This window comes from Lissotriton vulgaris, chromosome 2_1 (genome assembly GCF_964263255.1).
Source record: "Lissotriton vulgaris chromosome 2_1, aLisVul1.2, whole genome shotgun sequence".
NCBI lineage: Eukaryota > Metazoa > Chordata > Amphibia > Caudata > Salamandridae > Lissotriton > Lissotriton vulgaris.
In genome coordinates, this window is record NC_141687.1 from 614894624 (window position 1) to 614916808 (window position 22185).

At 45.3% G+C, this 22185-nt stretch overlaps 1 protein-coding gene across 3 annotated transcripts in view; it reads left to right on the forward strand.

Moving 5' to 3' along the window:
- TXLNA (taxilin alpha) overlaps positions 1–22185 on the forward strand; it is a 174214-nt gene that overhangs the window by 106990 nt on the left and 45039 nt on the right. For all 3 annotated transcript variants that reach the window (XM_086955664.1, XM_086955665.1, XM_086955667.1), the window contains exons 8-10: positions 643–717; positions 1734–1826; positions 2292–2387. In XM_086955664.1, the coding sequence (XP_086811790.1) occupies positions 643–717; positions 1734–1826; positions 2292–2387 (264 nt within the window). The remainder of the gene's footprint in view (positions 1–642; positions 718–1733; positions 1827–2291; positions 2388–22185) is intronic.

Sequence of the window (22185 nt, forward strand, 5' to 3'; positions counted from 1 at the left end):
CTTTTAGCAGATACGTTGAGCTACCTGAGGCTTGCTAACTATTATGGATTTTGCCTGTGTTAGGGGCATGGCTAAAATATGCTCTCACACATATGAAATCTCGACATTTACCTACAACGTGCCATGCCTTTAAAGCGCACTCTGTAGCTGGAGTGTCACTCAGCCCCACAACCCATCTCTCATATCTTTGTCATCAGAGCCTGGAGAGTTGTAGAGAGCTGGCAGTGTTCATAAACACAAAAATCTTGTTTTCATGAACATGACTAAATTAAAAAAAACTAGCAGTGTGGGTAGAGGCTCTTGCATTGTGTGGCGGCTCACTGGTGGCACGGTGCACCTGGACACCCGTGTTGATGAGCCATAACAGATACAAACCTTCAGTTAAAGCTAATTGCATTCTATAGTGGTGCCATAAGTGTACTTAATAGGTGTACAAAGGTGATAGTACATTCTATTTACAGATAAGAGTAATGAGAATGTGGAGGAGGTGAGAGGTAAACGAAGAATGTATTTATTATTTGTGAGACAGGCGAGAAAAGTTGAAGAGTTTTTAGAAGATGGTTGCTTCTTGTGCTTGGAGCTATGAAGGTAGCAGGTCAGACTCCTGACATTCTATAAGTAACCTTTGATTCCATCTTGCAGTTGCTGAAAGAAGCAGTTGAGTCACAGCGAATGTGCGATCTCATGAAACAGCAAGAATCTCATTTGAAGCAACAGGTAATTTTCAAAGACTGCACAATAGTATGGCAAATCAACATGTGACTTGTTGTACATTAATCCAGAAGTATGTTGAAACACACAGCAATGCTTCCGAAGTCCCTGAAAGAACAGACTCTAATATGGGTCCATGGGAATGCCAATACTTTTTAATATCCAGGAAGAAGACCTTTTCTTTAGTGTGGGTTGGTTGATGCAGGCCTGACATTTAAAATATCAGCTCCTTTCATTTTTATACACACCCACTCATTTGGAAAGTGTACCAGGCTGCATAGCACGGTCTTTAGTGCAATAAAACAATACTTTATGGAGAAATAATTGAATGCTTGATGTTACCGTTTGGTGTGGTAGAGTGAGTGGGGAGGTACTGTGGTTGTCTGGGTATCTCAGAACCACACTTGAAATCAGAATTTGGCTTTCTGATCATGTCTTGTGTGTGGCAAAATCAAACCATTGCCACAATACCTGAATACCTGGTGCCATCTTTGAGGGATGAGTTGGGGGAAACGTGATCAAAACTCTGCGGCAGTAGACGTATACCTGGTGCCAACTGAGGAGGGATTCTTTAGCATTACATGTATAATCAGATCATCCTAGAAGTCATTACAACGCCGTAGGCCTCATTAAGTGTACAAGATGTAAAAATAAAATAATTGCATATCTCGTGCTCCAGAGTGGAACAGTAAAAATACATATGTTCATCTAGAAAACAATTCTGAAATTTGCATAAAAAATTTGCCGGCAAAGACCAACTACTGATCATGGCCGTGGATGATTTTCAAGTGCTGACACATTACTGCTGCTCTACTCAATTACTGCCACATCAGCTACAGTTTTATCTATGTTGGACGCCAGTCGCCATCTTGGAGCAGTGGGAGTTAGTGTTTTGCCATTGTACCAATATTGTCCCTTTAAGTTGCTAGGTTTTGAACTTTTAGTGGGTCCGTGTTTTCCAGATATAGGAATGAACAAAATAATGCCCTCCTGTAATTGTTAATCTCTCCTTTTGTCTCTAGTTGGCTCTCTACACAGAGAAGTTTGAAGAGTTTCAAAGTACTCTATCCAAAAGCAATGAAGTTTTTGCAACATTCAAACAGGAAATGGAAAAGGTGATTATTTGTGCAGGTCCACACTCTTATTGTCTCATGGCTATTTTATTTTTATTTAGCTGAAATGTTCACATAGGTGGCGATTACTTGGGTTTTCAGTGGGTATATATACACTAAGATAGCATTGAGGTTTGACTAATAGTATATTACATGGGATTTAACATCTTAAGAAATACTGGTTCTCAAAACACTGGTTTAGTAAGTGTTCTTATTTTGGGCAGACTGGAAACAGATTTTGTTTCCTAAAAAGTGGCTTCTGAGTGGGATGGTTAAATAGGGTGCTGCAGTGTTATGGGAGACTGCTGATAAGTCTGTGTGATGAGTAGTTATATAGTGGTAATAACTAAAATAAAGCAAACAGTAAGACTGTGGCAACTAGGGCAAATGGGTCAATTTTAACATTTCCATTTTCCCTCCTATCCATTACTAACACATCTTCCCACATTATTTTCCTGTGTGGTGCAGATGACCAAGAAGATCAAGAAATTGGAAAAAGAAACAACTATGTACCGTTCTCGATGGGAGAGCAGCAATAAGGCCCTGCTGGAGATGGCAGAGGAGGTAAGTCTCTCTCGTGCTCGGTCACTCTTTTCTTGTGGCTAGAGACTATTTCCATTAAGCAATGAATGACCTAAGAGGGAAGGAGATTTGACATGATTTATGGCAGCTCCTGCACAGTCCGTCTTGTCCGGTACTTTTCAATAAGAAAGACGCCCTATTTAGATTTGTTTAAGTATATTTGAAATATTCAGACAAATACTATTCAGAGGTTACATTGAATTGAACATAAGGCCTTTCAAGTCCAGTACTGTGATGTGGGGAGATGGCCAGGGTTGAAGCAGTGCAAGAAAGTAGAGCGGTTACAGATTTATCCTGTAAGGGCTCCCTTATGTACTTAGTTCGTGTGACCCAGACGTTAGTTTGGAGGAGGTAGGAGAGTGGCGACAGGGTTACTCTAAAGTGCAAAAAGGTTTGTTTTTGTTAACCAAAGGAAACTGACCTTTGAATTTTTTGATTGATTAATAAGATTGTGTTTGCTACCAAAATGAACAGGTATGGTGGGTTCATATGTGAAAGTCTAAAATAATGTACAGGAAGTCTACTTGTGAAGCATGATCGCCTCGCTTATTTTTAGGCTGGGGGGGGGGGCAGTCGATATAGGTAGGCTTAAATCCTACTTCTGGACACTATGGGACAACGAACTGTAGTAATGGTAGGTGGAGGAGGAAAGAGCAGAAAGGAAATTTTGTTTGGTTGATATCGTTATAAGTGAGGTTTTTTTTGTAGATGCACTGCATATCAATGTACCTCTAGCTTTCTGGGTGCATTCAATATGGAATTCTCCAGTGTTGAATCTTTTATAGATTTACATGCTTGAATTTTTCCCCGTTGTCGAAGTGGGAGTCCCACGGTAAAGCTAGAAAAGCAGTGTAATACTAAATATACCTTAGAAAGGCTATATATCCTTCACTTTAGTAACATATCCTTATCTTTGAAAAGACACCAAATTCCAACCAGTCATATTGCAAAATCCTCTAGAACGTTCCTTTCAGAGACTTTCTCTCATTTGCTACCACGTTGTATGAGGGAGTCGCCCCATAAATCTAATTTTCGCTTCTTAATACATTTCAAACCGATTGCTGCGGGTTAATAATACTGCCAGCTAACATATGCTGGACTAATCTGACTGCCTACAATGACAAATCTGACTTAAAAGGGTCTTTTTTGGCCATGTGGAACAGTAGGAAGTTGGCTTTTTATATAGTGAACAAAAAAAAGGTACACTGTGTAAAGAGTCCAGGCAACTGTTATTGGTTATAGAGACAAAAATTATAACACTAAATGCCCTCTTTTGTGGTGTTGTGGGCGAACAGTTTAGCCTTATCACAGGATAGTGCTAAGCATTTCTTGTACTCCTAGAGGCACTAAGTGAGATACACACTCAAGAATAAGTCAGAGACCAATCTAGGAAAATAAGTTGTATTTTTATGTACATTTTGATAGCAAGAACTTTGTTATAAATTGAGTCCTTTGTTCCAAGGCATGTGTGCTGTAGATACACATGCTTTGCATACTCCTGCCATCTAGTGTTGGATCCGGATGTTGGCAAGTTGTTTTTCTTCAAAGAAGTCTTTTACAGTCATGAGGTAAAATAACTCCTCCTTTCGGTGATAGTGTGCATGGGCATCAACTCCATTGTTAGATTGTTTTCTTTCCACCATCAGGTTCGGAAATGTATTGCTGCTCTCCAGTATAAAAACCGTCCTTCTGGTCCCCTCGGTGCCCAATTCACTGTACCCTCGATGGTATTGTTATCGTACGCATTTGCCTATTCTCCGCCTATCCAATAGAAAACTCTCCATCTTTGTCCAAAAACCTTTTGTGCGACCTTCGGGCCTAGCCGCGTCAGTCCAGCAGTCAGCCGATGGAACAGACTCCGTTTCAATTTTATCCTTGGTGCCACTCCAAGTATCTTCGCACCAGCCTACATAAAGCTTGTAACTTGTATCTCTCAGTGGAGTGGAGCGTGGTTGTCCTCGTTACCGAAGAGTAACTTGTACAGGCAGAATTTAATCGGGCAGCCAAGTATAGCCTTTTAATCCCCATAACCCCAATATAGTAGCGCGGAATAGGGAGTGGGAAGGATTATGTTGTTGTGTTATAGTAAACACATAGACATTGATTAAAAAAAAACAAAAGGAGACCGGAACTACGGCAAAAGGTACTAGATCAGGCATTTTCAAAGGAGTGGGGAAAAAAAGGGCAGTATTGGTGTTGGTTGGTTTAATCACCCACTCAGTGTTCATAATAAATCAATGGAAAATGTACTGAACATCTCCACGTCGTGCATTAATCACTAAGGAAAAGGCAGGTCTCATGGATAAAAAGATTAGAGAATCACTTAATAGGAGACGAGCATTGAGCAGCAAAAAGTACAAAGTACAGTGGAACACAGGTCCACATATGGAATTCGTCAATGTCTTAGGACTGAAGGCCAAGATATTTGGTCATTCAGCCCATTGATGTGGGTTCCCAGTCTGTACACCCATCGTTGTTCTTTCTCGAAAAGAATGTTCGTAGTATTTCTTTCCGTGGTGATCTGCTCAATTATTGTCCAGCGGAGATCATTTGGTGTGTGGTTTTGTTGGAGGAAATGTTCACTCATCTTAGTTGTTGACTTGCGGCACCTGATGTTACTACGGTGCTCTCAGATCCGCTGTTTCACCTTACGTGCTGTCATTCCTATATATCTCTTCAGACAGGGGCATGTTATCAGGTAGACAACAGTCGAGTTACAGTTGGTGTGTGTCCTCTGTATCCATATTTTTCCTGTTTCCAGTAAGCGTTGTTTGGTGTGTGTTGTTAAATGACATACACTGCACTTTGCGCAAGGAAAATGTCCAGTCACGGCGGGGGTAGGCCCCATGCATTGGTGACGGACCTCACATTGACGGAATTGGACATATCCGTTTTTGGGCGTGTGTGTACCAAGGAATCTTTCAAGCTTATACCCTTTTTAAAAGAGAAGAGGGGTTTCTCCCAGGTTCTCTTGTTGCTTGTTATGATTTACCAGTGTTTGTTCACTGATTTTTTTCATGGCATCTGAGATAGAGCTATATGTGATCACACACGTTAGGGGTATATCAGAGGATTCCTTAACAGTATCTTCCAGGAGGGCCTCCCGCGGTTGGTTTCTAGCACGTTTGTTTCCTTTCTCCAAGATTTTAGTCGGGTAACCAGGAGACTTTAATCTTTCAGTGAGGTCTGAGGCTTGGGTCTTGTAGTCCTTAATGTCAGTACAATTCCTCCGTATCCTAAGGTATTGGCCGTAGGGTAGGTTCTCCCTCAAAGGTCTCGGGTGGAAGCTCGAGAAATCCAACAGGTTGTTTTTAGCTGTGGGTTTGTAGTGTGTTTTTGTTGTTAGTCCAGTCCCACTTACTGTGATGATGACATCTAGAAATACCACTGATTTTTTGCTGGAGTGGTTGGTAAATTTCAAGTAGGGGTCTCGAGTGTTGATCCAGGCTAAGAATTGTTCAAGGTTCGTCTCGTCATCCTTCCAGATCAGCAGGATATCATCAATATACCTTTTCCATAATTTTATGGAAGAGTGGAAAGGGTTATCATTAGGCAGGATATGTCTCATCTCAAAATCATGAACTTAGAGTCCAGCTATGCTAGAAGCAAAAGTACTGCCCATCGAAGTACCTGTGCTTTGTAAGTAGAGTTCTCCTTGGTATTCGAAGTAATTCTCTTTTAAAGCCATTGTGTCACATTGGACTATGAATTCCTTAGGTGTTTTGTAATTCCACTTAATAGAGTCTAAAGCTCTTTCCATGACTCTGAGGGTGTCATCCTGGGGAATGCTTGTATAAAGACTCTCTATGTCAAGTGTAACTAAAATGATAGTCTTCTGCAAAGGTGACTTGTCCAAGCAGTTGTAGTAGATTCTTAGTATCCTTCAGGTACGTAGATGTGTTCTGTACCAAAGGTTTGAGGTAGTGATCGCAGAAGGTTGAAAGGGGTTCAAGAACAGAACCGATGCCGGAGACTATCGGTCGTCCCGGTGGTGGATTAATGTTCTTGTGTGTTTTTGGCAGGGTATAAAAGTAGGGGATGGTATTCTCACCTGCCATAAGGAAGGCCGCTTCATGTTTAGAGATCTGGTCATTTTCCTCTGCATCCTTGACAAGACTGTGGATGCGTGCCTTTAGTTCCGGTGTAGGGGCTGTAGTGAGCGGTGTATAGTTGGTTCTGTTATTCAATAGAATGCGGCATGCATTGTCATACTCTGGGGTATTTTGGATTACTATACCCCCTCCTTTGTCCGCTGGCTTGATTGTTATTTCTTTATCCTTTTTCAGTTTCTCTAATGCTTGAAATTCTAGAGCAGAGAAATTTTTGAACGGTATTGTTAGAGGCAAGGATTCCATATCATTGAAAACCGCCTGTTCAAAAGCGGTTATTTCTGCGGGGATGGTGTGAGGTGGTGGAACAAAAGTAGATTTTAGTCTAAAGTTGGTGTCAAAGACAGGAGATTCATTGTCCGTTTCTGTTCTGGCCTCAAAGAAAGCTTTCAATTTCAGTTCCCTAAAAAATTCTGACAACTCACAATAGAGTTTAAATTTGTCCGGTCTAGCTGTGGGGAAAAAGCCTAGTCCTCTTTCTAGGACTTTTTCTTCCGTTGGGCTTAGGGTTTTACTAGACAGGTTTGTTATTAGACTCCCTGAGCACTGGTGCTCGGTGTCACTGTTTTGCTGCGGGTGTGGTCGCCCACTCGGTCCTCTGTGTATAGTCATAATCTTGTGAATAGTCCCGCCCATGTGCGTGGACCCCGTAGCAATCAAATAGTCTCTTAAGTTGTCTTCTTCTGCAGTCCTGCATAGACACTTAACAGAAAATCAAAGACAAATAATGCAGCCTAAAACTAAAACGCTACATTGGCCAGCACTTCATCTTGAAGGGAAAAGGATAGCCAAATAATATTAAATTTATTACACTTTGATAGATTTCACACTCTGAGAAACTCCCCTTCACCAAAATCCTTTGTAATGATAGAGAGGAAGGGTTGGCAGACAAGCCACATAGGCTGCCATTATGTGTCTGGAAAAGGGATACCGTGCCATTAAAGAACTCTCCAGAGTCCCTCGGTATCCCAGGATGCACAGCCAAAGGCCTTTTACTTTGTTATTTTTTCTGGCTCCTGCTAACAGGACCCTGGAGCATTGAGCTCTACCTTTCTTGGTATAACTTCAATTTTTGGAGCTTTTCCAGTGTTTTGAGTGTTTAACTCAACGTCTGGGGTCTTCCTCTTCCAGTTGCTGTGTTTTTCACCCAGTTTTACCACCTCTTTATTGTTGAAATGCCAGTTTTATTCGACAGGTGCCCCGAGTGTGGTAGGAAGAAGGCTAAATCTGACCCCCACACAGTGTGCATACTCTGTCTCCCTTCTACCCATGTCCCTGACTCCTGTGATATCGCTCACTCTTTCTCCAGGAGGACCCTGCCTGACAGGGAGAAGATTAGTCTCCGAGGCCTGGAGCAGAGGAGACATCAGGAACCAGGTGGCACTTCTGGGCATGGAGGTACTCTGTCATCATCCTCGGCCCGTGCATTGTCCTCTGGGAGGCTCCCCAGTCAAATAAAGGCCCTGAAAAGGTCCCGGTCTACGTCGATGGCTTTGGCGTCGAGAGGTATAACTACCATCTGCTCCCCGTCGACCCAGAGGTCTGGGTCGAAGCAACGTCGCCGTTTGCCGTCGAGAGGTAGGACGTAGAGACCTCGGACGAGGTCGCCGTCGAGGACAACACCTGCGTCGGCAAACTTTCGCCGTCGTGATGAGTCCCGAAGAAGCAGGCGCTCGCCGTCGAGGCGACACTGCCGTTCGCCATCAACGTCGACGAGACATTCGACGTCGAGGAGAGAAAAATCGATGTCCAGGCGAGGACGTTCGACGTCGAGGAGTTTGTCGACGTCAAGAAGATCGACGTCTAGAAGAGCGACGTCTAGAAGAGCGACATCAAAGAGGTCGATGTCGAGGAGGGATAAGTCGACGTCAAGGAGAAAGTCAAGGCCCAGGACAGTGTCTTAGGCATCTGTGGTGAGTTTCCTCATCATCGGCTAGTCCCCGGTCGCGGCGGCACCGGGTTCGCCCTCAGAGAGGTCTGCCTCCAAAGCATCCTCCCCGAGGCCTGCTCGGAAGAAGAGGAGAGTTCGTAGTTCACCGGACTCTGATAATTCCCGGACCTATTCGCCCTCAAGGCCCAGGATGCCTACACCTTTTGCTCTTCCGCAGCAGATTCCTCCGCCGCCTCCTCCTCCTTCGCCACCGCCGCCTCCTCCTCCGCCACCGCGTCGACCTCCTCCACCACCACCTCGGCCTCCACAGCCTTTGGTTCCAGTTTAGCCTCTTCCATTGCCGCAACCTCCTGTGCCGGTGATTCCGGCAAGGCTCAGAAAACCGAGGTCAAGGTACAGAGGGAGACATTGGTCTCGCAGTAAACGTAGATCCTCAACGAGGTCTCGTCATCGTCGAAGGAGGGACAGGTGACGGTCCAGATACACGGACTCATCCAGTGAAAGGAGATACTCTCCCACTTTATTGGACTCTCCCCCTATGAGAGTGTCACCAGTGGATGAAATTGTGACTTTTCAGTAGGTGCTGCTGAGGGGGGCAGCAAAGCTAGGGATCACATTGACGAAACCCACTCCTTCAACCTCGGTGAACTTTGAAACATTGCAGCGCAGACATCTCTCTCGCCCTTTGCTGCCTTTGGTACCAGGACTGAAGGAACTGGCCTTGGAGCGGTTTCTGACACCGGCCATGGGGAAGTCGGCGCCATCACGGCTCCAGAAGAAATACAGGCCACCGGCCTCGGATCCGGCGTTTTTAATATCGGACCAAGTACCGGATTCTGTTGTTGTGACAGCGGCCAAGAAGCAGCATTCTACCGCCCCTTCATCTACGGTCCCTCCTGACGAGAAGAGCCATCAAATGGATTCGGCAGGGAGGAAGGTCTGTGGGTACAGCTGCCACCTCGATGAACCATTAATAGAAATGGGGTAACCCACTAGGTCTAGGACCTGGATGTTGAACAGTATTGAAAAAACAATGGTCCAAAGACTAATATTTTGCGATGTCGCAGTTAGTCATACTTTTTATAATTCAAAAAGTGGAATAGTCTCACAAAACAGCCAAAATGACAAAATCCAGTGGTGATTTATTCATTTTCTACCACTATTATGCAATATAAATAACTTATACATTGTATATAGGTCATCATGGTTTCCCCAAGGGGAGCGTGCACTGAGAGAAAGATGTAGTAGTGCTCAGTGATAAGAATGCAAAGATTGTGACATAAAAACACAGTTTATCATTTATACAAAAGGATCAATAATCGTCCCTATATTGAGACCTGCCCTAATTCAATTCATCCATAATTATAAATCATTACAGAACCTATATATCTGGTAATTATGGTGCACAAAAGGGTATAGTGTATAGGTCCAGGTCGAATATCAAAAGAGCGTCGACGTTTCGACTCGACTTCAGGCCTCACGGTGAATTAAGCCTGGGCCGTGCGAGTCTTCATCAGGACTAGGGCGGGCAACCATATATCATTGGATGACCCTATAAAATAAAGAAATAGTCTAAATAGGCTGTTGATAGTACGGAAACTAAGTCAAATTGAAAAAACGGGGGTCAATTGCTTACCCTGACGTTGATGGTGATCCTAATTTGATTCTCCTAGTGTAATATTCAATTAATGAAACGGTCCTCCTAGCAGACAATACATTCTATTGAGGACCTGAGATAAAAACGCAATTCATACTTTAGGTAAAGAAAGATGAGAGATTTACCTTCAAGGTTGTATGCCATCAGAAGGATTCACTCTAAAAATTCAACATGTAGTGAAACCCTATAGAAGAAGTGAACACAATAGGGTAACCAGACTCAGATTCTCTGGAACAATGATCACACTAACTGGAAAATGCCAAGATTTTACCTGTATACTGTGATGTTATGGGATAGTCTAAGCCTCCTTCTCTTTGACAACTTGATGTTCCACGCAATTCATATTTAAGGTGCCATCGCTATAAAGAAAAACCCAGGCTTGGTATCACTATGACAGGGTCTCAAAATGTATTGACCGATTTACGTCTGGCCATTTGTTGAAGCTTACCTAGTTTCATAAGAAGTCGAGGGGCATTAGATTCTGAGTGACCCTTCGAGAAATGAATTCTCTAACTCCAAAAGTGATGAACGCTGAAAAAACGGGAAAAGACGCACCCTGGTAAGAATTCATTGTAATGTCCAGAATTCCCATTATTATAAGCGACGGTGTATTAGCGCTTACCTAACTCGTTCGTGACATATCAGGCAAAGTTTTTCGCGTCTCGTACCTCGAGCCGGATCGAGATACTGTCAACACTCAGAGGACTACATAGGAGTCGTCCGACATAAACAGAGGACTCGAGCATGGCGGAAAGATTGTAACCGGCATCACCGCCATCTTAGAGTGGTTAAATTCGGCATATTAGAGGTCATGTTGGGTATTACTAACCATATTCCTTGTCGGATAGTATTAACTTTGACCAAACAAACAAACTTCATAAAATACATATTTTAGGATGTAAACACCGTCTCAATCGGAGGGTTGTTTTTGAAGTGTCGACATAAACAGGGGACATTCCGCTATTATTGTGGAGTATGGGAGCCATCTTATATTGGTTAAATTCGGCATATTAGAGGTCCTATTAGATATTACTCACCATATTCCCTGTCGGATAATATTAACTTTGACCAAACAAACAAACTTCATGAAATACATATTTTAGGATGTAAACACAGTCTCAATCAGAGGGTTGTTTAGAAGTGTATCAACATACACAAGGGACATTCCGCTATTATTGTGGAGTTTGGATTACCGCTATCTTGGAAGGCCCTTAGAAGTTGTTCAAGAGCCTTTTAAAGCTGTGTTGGGCATTTATACTGTTATGGTCTTTCATGGATTCCATTGTTCCTTAGTTCTAAATCTGTGTCTGGTGTGCTGGGGCATATGTTAGAATGTTCTCTGATCCTCAATACAAATATGATATGCAAATATTGTCATATGGTATACTTCACAAGAAACTTAAAAACAAAACAGAATTACAGAGAAATTCAACAAATTGTTACAATATCAGATCCGCATACAATATAGTACATCTGTGATCAACAGTGTGACTGCTGAAGACTATACAATCAGACGAGACACTTGTCTATTGATTTCCTCCATTTCGTTCAACCCCGACTGTACAGTGTCCAAAAGGTGTATCCACATACACTCTCTTTTGTTCAAAATAGCACCCAAATCTCCTCCTCTGGGGTTAGCTCTCACTTTCTCAATAACCCACCATTGGAAACTGTTAGGGTCATGGTCAAATCTGGTGAAATGATCCACTAAAGGTGCCCCCTGTGTTTTACAGCGTATTATGCTGGTATGTTGGAGAATGCGACATTTTATCTTTTGGATCGTCTGTCCAACATATAGAAATCCACAGGGGCACTTGATGGTATAGATCACCCCTGTGGTGTTACAGTTGCTGTGGTTCTTAAGAGTATAACTCACGTCATTGTGTGTGAAACTATTACATTCTAAAGTGAGTGGACAAGCCTTACATCCACCACATTTTGTATGTCCCAGCACCGGTGTAAGGCCCCACAGTGTGGTTTGACTGGCTTGTGGTGAAAGTAAAAGAGATTTTACCAGGTAGTCTCGGATGTATTTACCCTTTCTGAATGCATGTAGTGAAGGCCTATATACAATGTATAAGTTATTTATATTGCATAATAGTGGTAGAAAATGAATAAATCACCACTGGATTTTGTCCTTTTGGCTGTTGTTTTGTGAGACTATTCCACTTTTTGAATTATAAAAAGTTTGACTAACTGCGACATCGCAAAATATTAGTCTTTGGACCATTGTTTTTTCAATACTGATCAATACCCAGGTCCTAGACCCAGTGGGTTACCCCATTTCTATTAATGGTTACCTTAATGCAGTTTGTCTGCGAGGGTTGTTTCTGTTTTCATTGTATGTATTGTTGAAATATTGTTTTGTTGTATGATTTCTCCTGTTTTGATTACAATATTGAATAATGTTTGATAAGGAAACTCTAACATACACCGAAGATTACATAGACAAACTCCTTCAGGAAGAGGGAGGAGGCACTTTCTTGACGGACATGACTACTAGTAGTGACTTGTCTTTGAATAGCAAAATATTGGAATTGGAACGCCTAGAAAAAAAGCTTATAAGAACTTGTCTAAATGGCCACACATTAGCAAAATATCTAAGGGCCAACATTTTCCCAACTGGTCTACAGGTTCGAAATGAGCCAGCTATTTTCCTAGAGAATCCAAAGTTTAAAGAAAATGTTAGCTTTGCGTCAAACACCTGCTCAAGACATTGGATGGTCTTGGGCATCGAAACAGCATTAGAGGAGGTAGAGCGTTTAACTAGGGAAATAGCCGACCTGAGAAAATAGATTATTGATGATAAAGCGTTGGTCAATGCAAAAGAGGCCCTGGAAAGATTAGAAAAAACTATCCGAGAGTTTGACATCTATACTCAGGGGACCAAGCTCGACAAGGTCACTAGGGACATTCAAATATATGATAAAAAAGAACACCTATCGGTATCTCCAAGAGGGGAACTACGTAAGAGACTAAAGAGGGGGCCTCTCTAGTAGGGGCAGAGGGGGCTAAAAGATATATAACCCCTTCTCAGGTTCATCTTTTGGTAGCAGTTCGGACAGTGACTCAGAACGACCGAGCACCAGTACGGGTGGACCCTCCAATAACTTTGCCCAGAATTACTCTGAACATCAACCTTATTTAGGTCAGGACCAATGGTGGAGTCCTCGTGGAAGAGGTCGCCCCTGGGGCAGGCCCAGGGGAGGACATGGTGTCACCTGGAATCAGGGAACAGGGAGAGGGAAGAAGCCACCCCAGAACCAGCAGGAATACCACGGAGAAATTCGAACACGCCAGAAACATTACAGATGGTAGTTCATCACAAAGATAACCCTGTCATTAACTTGTCTGACCATGAGCTTACTCCTGTAGAACAGGACGTTTTATCCAAGGGTCTATCTTTTGTCCCTACATCAATGCCTAACAACTTTAATTTGAAAATCGAGCTACACCAGTTCTTCAGAAAGGTGCGATTAAAACACTATTTTTTTAAGACTCCCTACAATCCGTTTTTTTCCGGCAGTGGCCTAAGACCACCTTCTAAATTTAACCCCCCGGTCCATCTACTAGATCACAAAATAATTGCATTTGAACAAGTGGTTCAACGCGATATTGACAATGCACTTGCCAGCCGTCAGTATGTTCCATACAACATGAGTAAGCAGGAAAAGGAAGCTCTATGTGCCGTAAAAAACAATGACAGCATAGTTATAAAACTTCCAGGAGATCTTGAATGAGGGCATGATGGTCTCGAATCAGGTCATCAGTACGGCGGCAGACGTCTCGCTCATGGCTGCTCATAGGTATAGCAATACCAGCGCCAACCGTTCCAGAAACATCGAAGGGGCAGAGTCGGCCAGCAGGCCTCCTCTGCAAATAAGGGCCCTGCCATGTCTAAGCCCTGAGGAGTTACTTCCCCCTCGTCCGTTACCCGCTCCGGTGGGGGGAAGCATACAGTATTACTTGGCAGAGTGGAGAAAAATTACCCGGGACAAGTGGGTGCTGAATATTGTTTGCAATGGATACAGTCTTCAGTTTGTCAGCCCTCCTCCAGCTATTCCACCGGTTCGTTCGCAATTCCAGCTGCGCTAACGTCAAGCGAGGCCGATGCCCTGTTAAGAAAAAGAGCGATAGAAGATGTCCCTCTGTCTCAATGGGGAAAGGGTCTATACTCAAGGTTCTTTCTGGTACGCAAAAAGGAAAAAAACTAGCTCATGCCCATTCTGGATTTGCGACAAGTAAACAAATGGATTCTCAGGGAGAGATTTCGCATGCTGTCCTTGCACCAAATTTATCCTCCGCTGCAAAGAGGAGAATGGCTTTGCGCAATAGACCTGCAGAATCGTACTTCCATGTGCCCATTGCACGGAAATACCGGAAGTTCCTGCACTTCCTGGTTGGCACCAATCCCTATCAATACAGCGTACTACAGTTTGGACTGAAGTCTGCACCCAGGCCTTTTTTCAAAATGCATGGCAGTGGTGGCAGCGCACCTGAGAAAAAACAAGGTGTTTGTCTACCCGTACCTGGACGACTGGTTGATCAAAGCCTCCACCTTCCAGGAAGCGCAATTGCATTTCAACAGGACAGCCGTTCTGTTGAACCAGCTGGGGTTGCACATCAACATGTCCAAGTTCGTCCCGACTCCTGTTTAGTGCCTGCAGTACTTGGGAGCCTCCATCAATACTCTCAGAGCAAGCGTGTGCCCTTCGGAGGAGCGACGCTTATCGATCCTTAGGCTCTCATGTCTGTTCCATCAATGACAGTGAGTGTCTTCTCTCCTGGGGTCGATGGCCTCTTGCATCTTCCTCACACCACATGCACGCCTCTACATGAGACCGCTGCAGGAATGTGTGGAGGATCAATGGGACCAGAAACGAGGAAGCTGGGACGACAGGATCCAACTGTCTCTATATGCTCAACAGTCCCTGAGATGGTGGTGTTCAGCAGAGAATCTCCTCAAGGGGGTTCCGTTCCACAAGGACATTCCCACACAGACTATTGTAACGGATGCTTCTCTCCACGGCTGGGGAGCGCATTCAGACCATCTACAGATACAAGGAACGTGGTCCCGGGCGGAGTCCACGTACCACATCAATTTTATGGAACTCAGAGCTGTTCATTTGGCGCTGAAAGCCTTTCATCCGTCCTTCCAGACCAACTCCCTGCTTGTACAGACGGACAAGACAACCACAATGTATTAGTAGGGGGGCTAGAGATCGCGCACACTGTCCCAAGAAGCACAGGCGATCTGGCACTGGCAGCTAGCTAGAGGACTGGCTGTGATGGCTACCCATCTACCAGGTGTGCAGAATGCTCAGGCAGAAGCTCTCAGCAGGCTGGTCCAGGAAAACCACGAGTGGGTCCTAAACAACGAAGTGCAAGGAAACCTCTTCGAAAGATGGGGCACTCTAGAAATAGATCTGTTCGCCACGGTTTAAAACAGAAAATGCCCAGACTTCGCCTCCAGGTTTTACCAACCCGGAACTCTGGGGAATGCGCTATGGATCAGCTGGTCGAACAGCTTTCTGTACGCTTTTCCACCCATTCCCCTGATTCCGGCAGTACTCATCAAGCTGTCTCAGTTCAGAGCACGAATGATCCTTCTCGCTCCGGAGTGGCCTTGACAGTGGTGGTTCGCGGACCTGCTCCACTGGTTTCTCCAACCCCATCTGCGGCTTCCATGTCGGCGGGACCTTCTCACGAAGTTCGGGGGCCAGATGAGAACCCCAACCTCTCATCGTTGAGTTTGGCGGCATGGCTCCTGAGATAATACAGTATGGACACTTGAACTTGCCTTGCAATTGCATGGAAATACTCAAGGAGGCTAAGAGACATTCAACAAGGACTTCCTACGCCTACAAGTGGAAGAGGTTCTGCATCTGGTGCATGTCCAAGAACTATGATCCTACCTCCTGCAATGAAGATGTCATCCTTCCATACCTCTTGCATTTAGCTCAATCTGGCCTTAATGTTCGTGGCATGTGGGCTGCTGAATTCATATCCGTGCATAGATCGCCGCCTAGTGTTGGGTCCGGATGATTGCACATTGTTGTCCTGGAAGAGTCTTCGAAGTATCACGAGATAGGTGGCTCCTCCCCTGGACTATAGTGTGCTTGGGCATCATCTCCATCCTCAGATTGTTTTTTTCCGCCATTGGGTTCGGATGTACTTTCTTAACTCAAGTTCGGAATCAATATAAAAAACTTTTTCACAAGGCCAAAAGGCCTTCGGGGCGTCGGTATTGTCTTTTCGTTCGGTGCCGTGTGTATTTTCCAGTTCTTCGAGCTGTACGTCGAAGGCCGCTTGCGTTTTTCGACACCAAAGGCCCCATCAACGATCGACGATTGAACGGAGCCGTTCAAACGATGCCCCGTTTGCAACTCAAAATACCCTCACATCGATGTGCACCCGGTGTGCAATAAATGCCTCTCTCCGGACCACGACGAGGCCAGCTGCATGGCCTGTTCTCGGTTCAGGTCAAAGAAAACACTTCGGCTTCGACGCAAGACAGTCGGCGCAGAAAACAGCGCCCGACCCGGAGAACATCTTCAAGGCTGAAGACGACGAGGGCGTCTATGAGGAGGATCCTGAACAACAGTCGGATCCCGCTTCGGAGCAGAACTCTACCTATGATGAAGACAAAGAAGAAGACTACGTCCATGATGAAGACGTCGTCTAGGTAGGAGACGACGCACAGGCCATCGGAGCCGTCGATGACGACTCGAGCGATGAGCAAGGCCCAACCGCAGTTGCAGGGGCCGGTGATGACACTGTACTTTCAAAGACTCAGGTCGAGGCATCGCCGGAAGGCCTTAGCCAAGATCTTCAACAACATTCTATAGCCCCGCGTCAAGGCCCGGCTAAGAATATATCTAAGGAGCCATCGGTCGACCACCCACAGTCCATGGTGAAATCAAAACCGAAACTGAAACTGCTAAAGACAGTCCTCGGATCGACGACTTCGGATTCATCGGATCCATTCAAACTGAAGTGTCATCGACCCTTCGGGGTCACAAGGGGGTGTCGGCCCGAAGATCGGGGCGCCGAAGCCTGTTACTAAGGTCAAGCACGTCGCACTGACGCAGTCGTCGAAAGACAGCGACACTAACAAGGGACTCAAGGCTCAGAAGACTCTTGATCCGAAGCTTTCAGCCTCCAAACCACTGGTAGTCTAGACCTTCGAGTCGAAGACCAAGATCGGCTCAAAAGAGCACGTCAAGTCAAAGCAAAAGAGCGTGCCTGCTGCGCACCAAGAGCTCGAGTCGACGCAAGGCCAGAAGTCGGTCGGATCGAAGACGGCGCCACCCTCGAAGAAGGTCAGTCCGTCGCCAATGCTTCTGCCACCGATAAAATTCGGCCTGCCCCCGACCGTACAACCTAAGGCGTTCGAGCCACAACAAAGCATCAAAACTACCAAAAAGGTGTCAGTAGTAAAAAGGACTCAGCCCATAGAAGAGGACATTGTGTTCCGAGCGCCCTCCTATGATAACCAATCGAAACTGTTCATCAACTCGGATTCTGGCAGACTCAAAAGAAAGATCATTCCAGAAAATCCTATGGAATCATACAAGATCCCACTCAAGAAGAAAAGGGACTCTTCCACCTCACCTGTTCTTTTTGAGCCTGTGCAGTCCTATGGACAAGAATATACCTATTCACCTACACGTACTAATGAGGATGTGGGGGAAGGCTACAATGAGGAGGAATTTAATTATCCTATTGACACAGATCAAGAAGAGTCTCAACCCTGCACTGACCCTGTTGACCCGGGTGAGCCACACACCACGCCTGACACTCAATCCTATTCGGTCAAAACCTCGCCAACTGAAGATACAGCTGCGTTTAACGCGTTGATTGAAAGGGCAGCAAATAATCATGATGTAGAAATGCATGCTGACCCAATAGAGGAAGACTTTTTGTTTGACACTTTCTCAACTTCAGAAAGATAAGTAAAGACATTGCCTATGCTGAAGGGTGTCCTTAAACACGCTAGTGATATTTTCAAAGAAACCACAAGGGCAAGGGTTGTGAACCCAAGAATTGACAGGAAATACCGGCCTGCGCCGGTAGACCCTACGTATATCAAAGACCAGCTGCCATTGGACTCCTTAGTAGTGGCAAATGCTTGTAAAAGAGCGAACTCTCAAACAAGTGGTGATGCTCCTCCTCCGAACAAAGAATCCAAAATCTTGGAAGCTTCTGGAAAAAGAGTAGCGGCTCAAGCAGCAAATATTTGGAGGATTTCAAATACACAGGCCCTATTAGCCAGATATGATAGGACTCATTACGACACATTAGAGCAACTACTATAACACTTGCCTGATGCTTATAAGGAGGGAGCAGAAATGCTGATACAGGAGGGGAACTGATATCAAATGCTTCCATTAAATGTGCGCTAGATGCAGCAGACACAGCAGCTAGGGTCATCAATACAAGTGTGATGCTCAGAAGGCATGCCTGGTTACGCATCACTGGATTCAAGCCTGAGATTCAAACCACATTACTAAATCAACCTGTTAACCCTGATTTTTTATTTGGTCCTTATGTGGACACCATCCGAGAAAAAATTAAGAAAGACACAGACAGCCAAATCCATGGGAGCTCTGCAGTCACAACAGTTCAGGGGAGGTTCCTTTCGTCGCTCCGGTAACGGGGGAGCCTCTAGAGGTCAAGCATCACAGCAAGCCCAATACAACAAAGGAGGCGCACAGACCACCTATAACAAGAACAATAGGGGTGGATACCGTGGCAACAGCATCAAAGGCAGAGGACGAGGAAATAATAACGCCAGATCCTCCGCCAACACTAAACAGTGACGTCTTGTCACTGCCCCCAGACCATGTAACACCGGTCGGGGGAAGACTTCAGCAGTTCCTGCCAGTCTGGGAAGGCATTACCACAGACAGGTGGGTGGGACAGCTTATCCAATACGGCTATTGTCTAGAACTGACCTCCACTCCACCCAACATACCCCCAAGGCACCGTCCTATGTCCGCAGAGCACATGCAATTATTGCAGCAAGAGGTCATCTGCATGCTGCAAAAAGGGGGAATAGAACTCGTGCCTTTAGAACAACAGGGTACAGGGGTGTACTCGCTGTACTTCTTAATCCCAAAAAAGGACGTGTCTCTCAGGCCCATACTATACCTCAGAGCCCTGAACCAATACATCTTGTCAGAACATTTTCACATGCTCACTTTGCAGCAAATTCTACCATTGCTCAGTCAGGGAGATTTCCTAGCAACGCTAGACCTGAAGGACGCATATTTCCACATTCCAATTCACCCGGGTTACAGGAAATATCTCAGGTTCACCATACACAACCTGCATTACCAATTCAAGGTCCTGCCTTTCGGGGTCACAACAGCCCCCCGAGTGTTTACCAAGTGCTTGGCGACAGTAGCTGCGCACCTTCGGAGACAACACATCCATGTCTATCCTTATTTGGACGACTGGCTTATCCAGGCAAAGTCGGCCCAGCAATGTGCCAGCCACATGTCCCGCACAATTCACCTCCTACACAGTCTAGGTTTTTCACTGAATTATCCAAAGTCTCATCTTCAACCCGCACATGTACAACAATACCTGGGAGCGACAATAGACACTCTGGTAGCAAAAGCAAAGCCAAACTCAGCGAGAATCAACAGCATGCAATTGCTGATTCAAAGATTCAGACCCCAACACTCGCTCCCAGCGCAAGTGTTTATGCAGCTGATAGGTATGATGGCCTCCTTCATCTTCATAGTCCCTCACGCGAGGCTACACATGCGTCCGCTTCAGGGGTGCTTAGCACGACAGTGGAACCAGGCTCAAGGACAGTTGAAAGACCTAGTGTTGGTGACTGGTCGTGCATACAACTCTCTGGTGGAACACACAAAACCTTTGCAGGGGACGACCGTTCCATGAGCCTGTACCACAAATATTGCTAACGACTGACGCATCTCTCCAGGGCTGGGGAGCGCATGTCCTCCATTACACAGTGCAGGGACTATGGACGACACAGCAAAAGAAGATGCACATCAACCTGCTGGAACTGATGGCAATCTTCATGGTGATGAAGGCGTTCAAAGTGCATTTGTGCAACAAAGTCGTGCTGATCCGGACGGACAACATGACTGCCATGTACTACATCCAGAAGCAGGGAGGGACACACTCTCCACAGTTGTCACACCTAGCTCAGAGCATGTGGAAGTGGGCCATTCAAAGAAACATGTTCCTCATGGCAGAACACCTCCAGGCAAGGACAACCAGATGGCGGATCTGCTCAGCAGGCACAGCCATCAAATGCACGAGTGGGAGATACATCCCTCGGTGCTACGACCGTATTTCCGGCAGTGGGGTCATCCAGAGATAGACCTGTGCGCCACAAAGGAAAACGCAAAATGCCAAACTTTCGCAACCAGGTTCCCACATCCGCAGTCTCAGGGCAATGCGATATGAATGAACTGGTCAGGCAGGCAGATTTGCGTACGCTTTTCCTCCGGCACTGCTCATACCGCTAGTGGCGCGCAAACTGCAACAGCACTCAATGACCCTCATCCTAGTTGCTCCAACATGGGCAAGGCAGGCATGGTACACCACGTTCCTAGAACTTTCCGTGGTGCCTCAACAACGTCTGCGACTCACACCCAGATCCGCAACAGTTGAGCCTTGCAATATGGCTCCTGAGGTCATAGAGTTTGGCTACCTGAACTTCCCCCCCTGACTGTATGAATATTATCAAGGAGGCAAGAAGACCTACAACCAGGGCATGCTATGCGGCAAAATGGAAGCGATTTGTCATTTATTGTTCCAATAATAACATAAATCTGCTAGATGCATCAACTCAAAACATTATATGTTATTTGTTACATCTACACAGATGCAATCTGGCGTATAGTTCCATCCGGATACATTTAGCTGCAATGGCAGCTTATCTTCAAAACAGGCAGCACCTTTCCCTTTTCAGAGTGCCAGCCATTAAAGCTTTTATGGAGGGACTCAAAAGAGTAATTCCTCCCCGACACCCGCCTTCACCTCTCTGGAATCTGAACATAGTTCTAACCAGACTGATGGAACCACCTTTTGAACCTCTACACTCTTGTGAGATACAATTTCTGTAGCGATCACATCGCTAAGGAGAGTTAGTGAGCTTCAAGCCCTAACTATTCAAGAGCCTTTCATACAGATTCATGCTAATAGGGTAGTGCTACGTACCAACCCTAAATTTATGCCTAAGGTGGTATCACAGTTCCACATTAACCAAACAATAGAACTGCCTGTATTCTTCACAAATCCAGATTCAGCGGCAGACCGAGATCTAGATGTTAAAAGAGCTCTCCTGTATTACATAGACAGGACGAAAGATTTCAGAAAGACTAAGCAACTGTTTGTTGCCTTTTCTCCACAGCAGAAAGGCAACCCCATTTCCAAATCAGGTATAGCCAGATGGATTAAGTGCATACAGATCTGTTATCAAAAAGCTAAACGCACATTAACAGTTCCCCCAAGAGCGCATTCCACACGCAAGTTAGGGGCATCCATGGCTTTCCTAGGTAACATTCCTCTAGAGGATATATGTAGAGCAGCCACATGGTCCACCATACATACATTTACTAAACACTACTGCGTAGATGTACACTCCAACAGCAAGCTGCTGTAGGACAGGCTGTTCTCAGGACTCTTTTTCAGACTGCTGCAGCTGGCACGGGCAACCACCGCTAAGGAGGAGACTGCTATTTATTTTATGCACAGATATGAATTCAGCAGCCCACATGCCTCGAACGGAATATGTTACTTACCAGTATGCATCTGTTCTTGGCATGTAAGGCTGCTGACATTCATATCGCCCGCCCTCCTCCCCGGTGCCTGTCGCAGCTGTAGCACTCAGAATTAATCTCAAGCATGGACATCACTTACTGTATCATACTCCATCTCTGCCACAATGGCGAAAAACAATCTGAAGATGGAGAGGATGCCCATGCGCACTGTAGTCCAGGGGAGTAGCCACCTATCTCGTGATACTTCGAAGACTCTTCCAGGACAACAATGTGCAATCATCCGGACCCAACACTAGGCGGCGATCTATGCACAGATATGAATGTCAGCAGCCCTACTTGCCAAGAACAGATGCATACT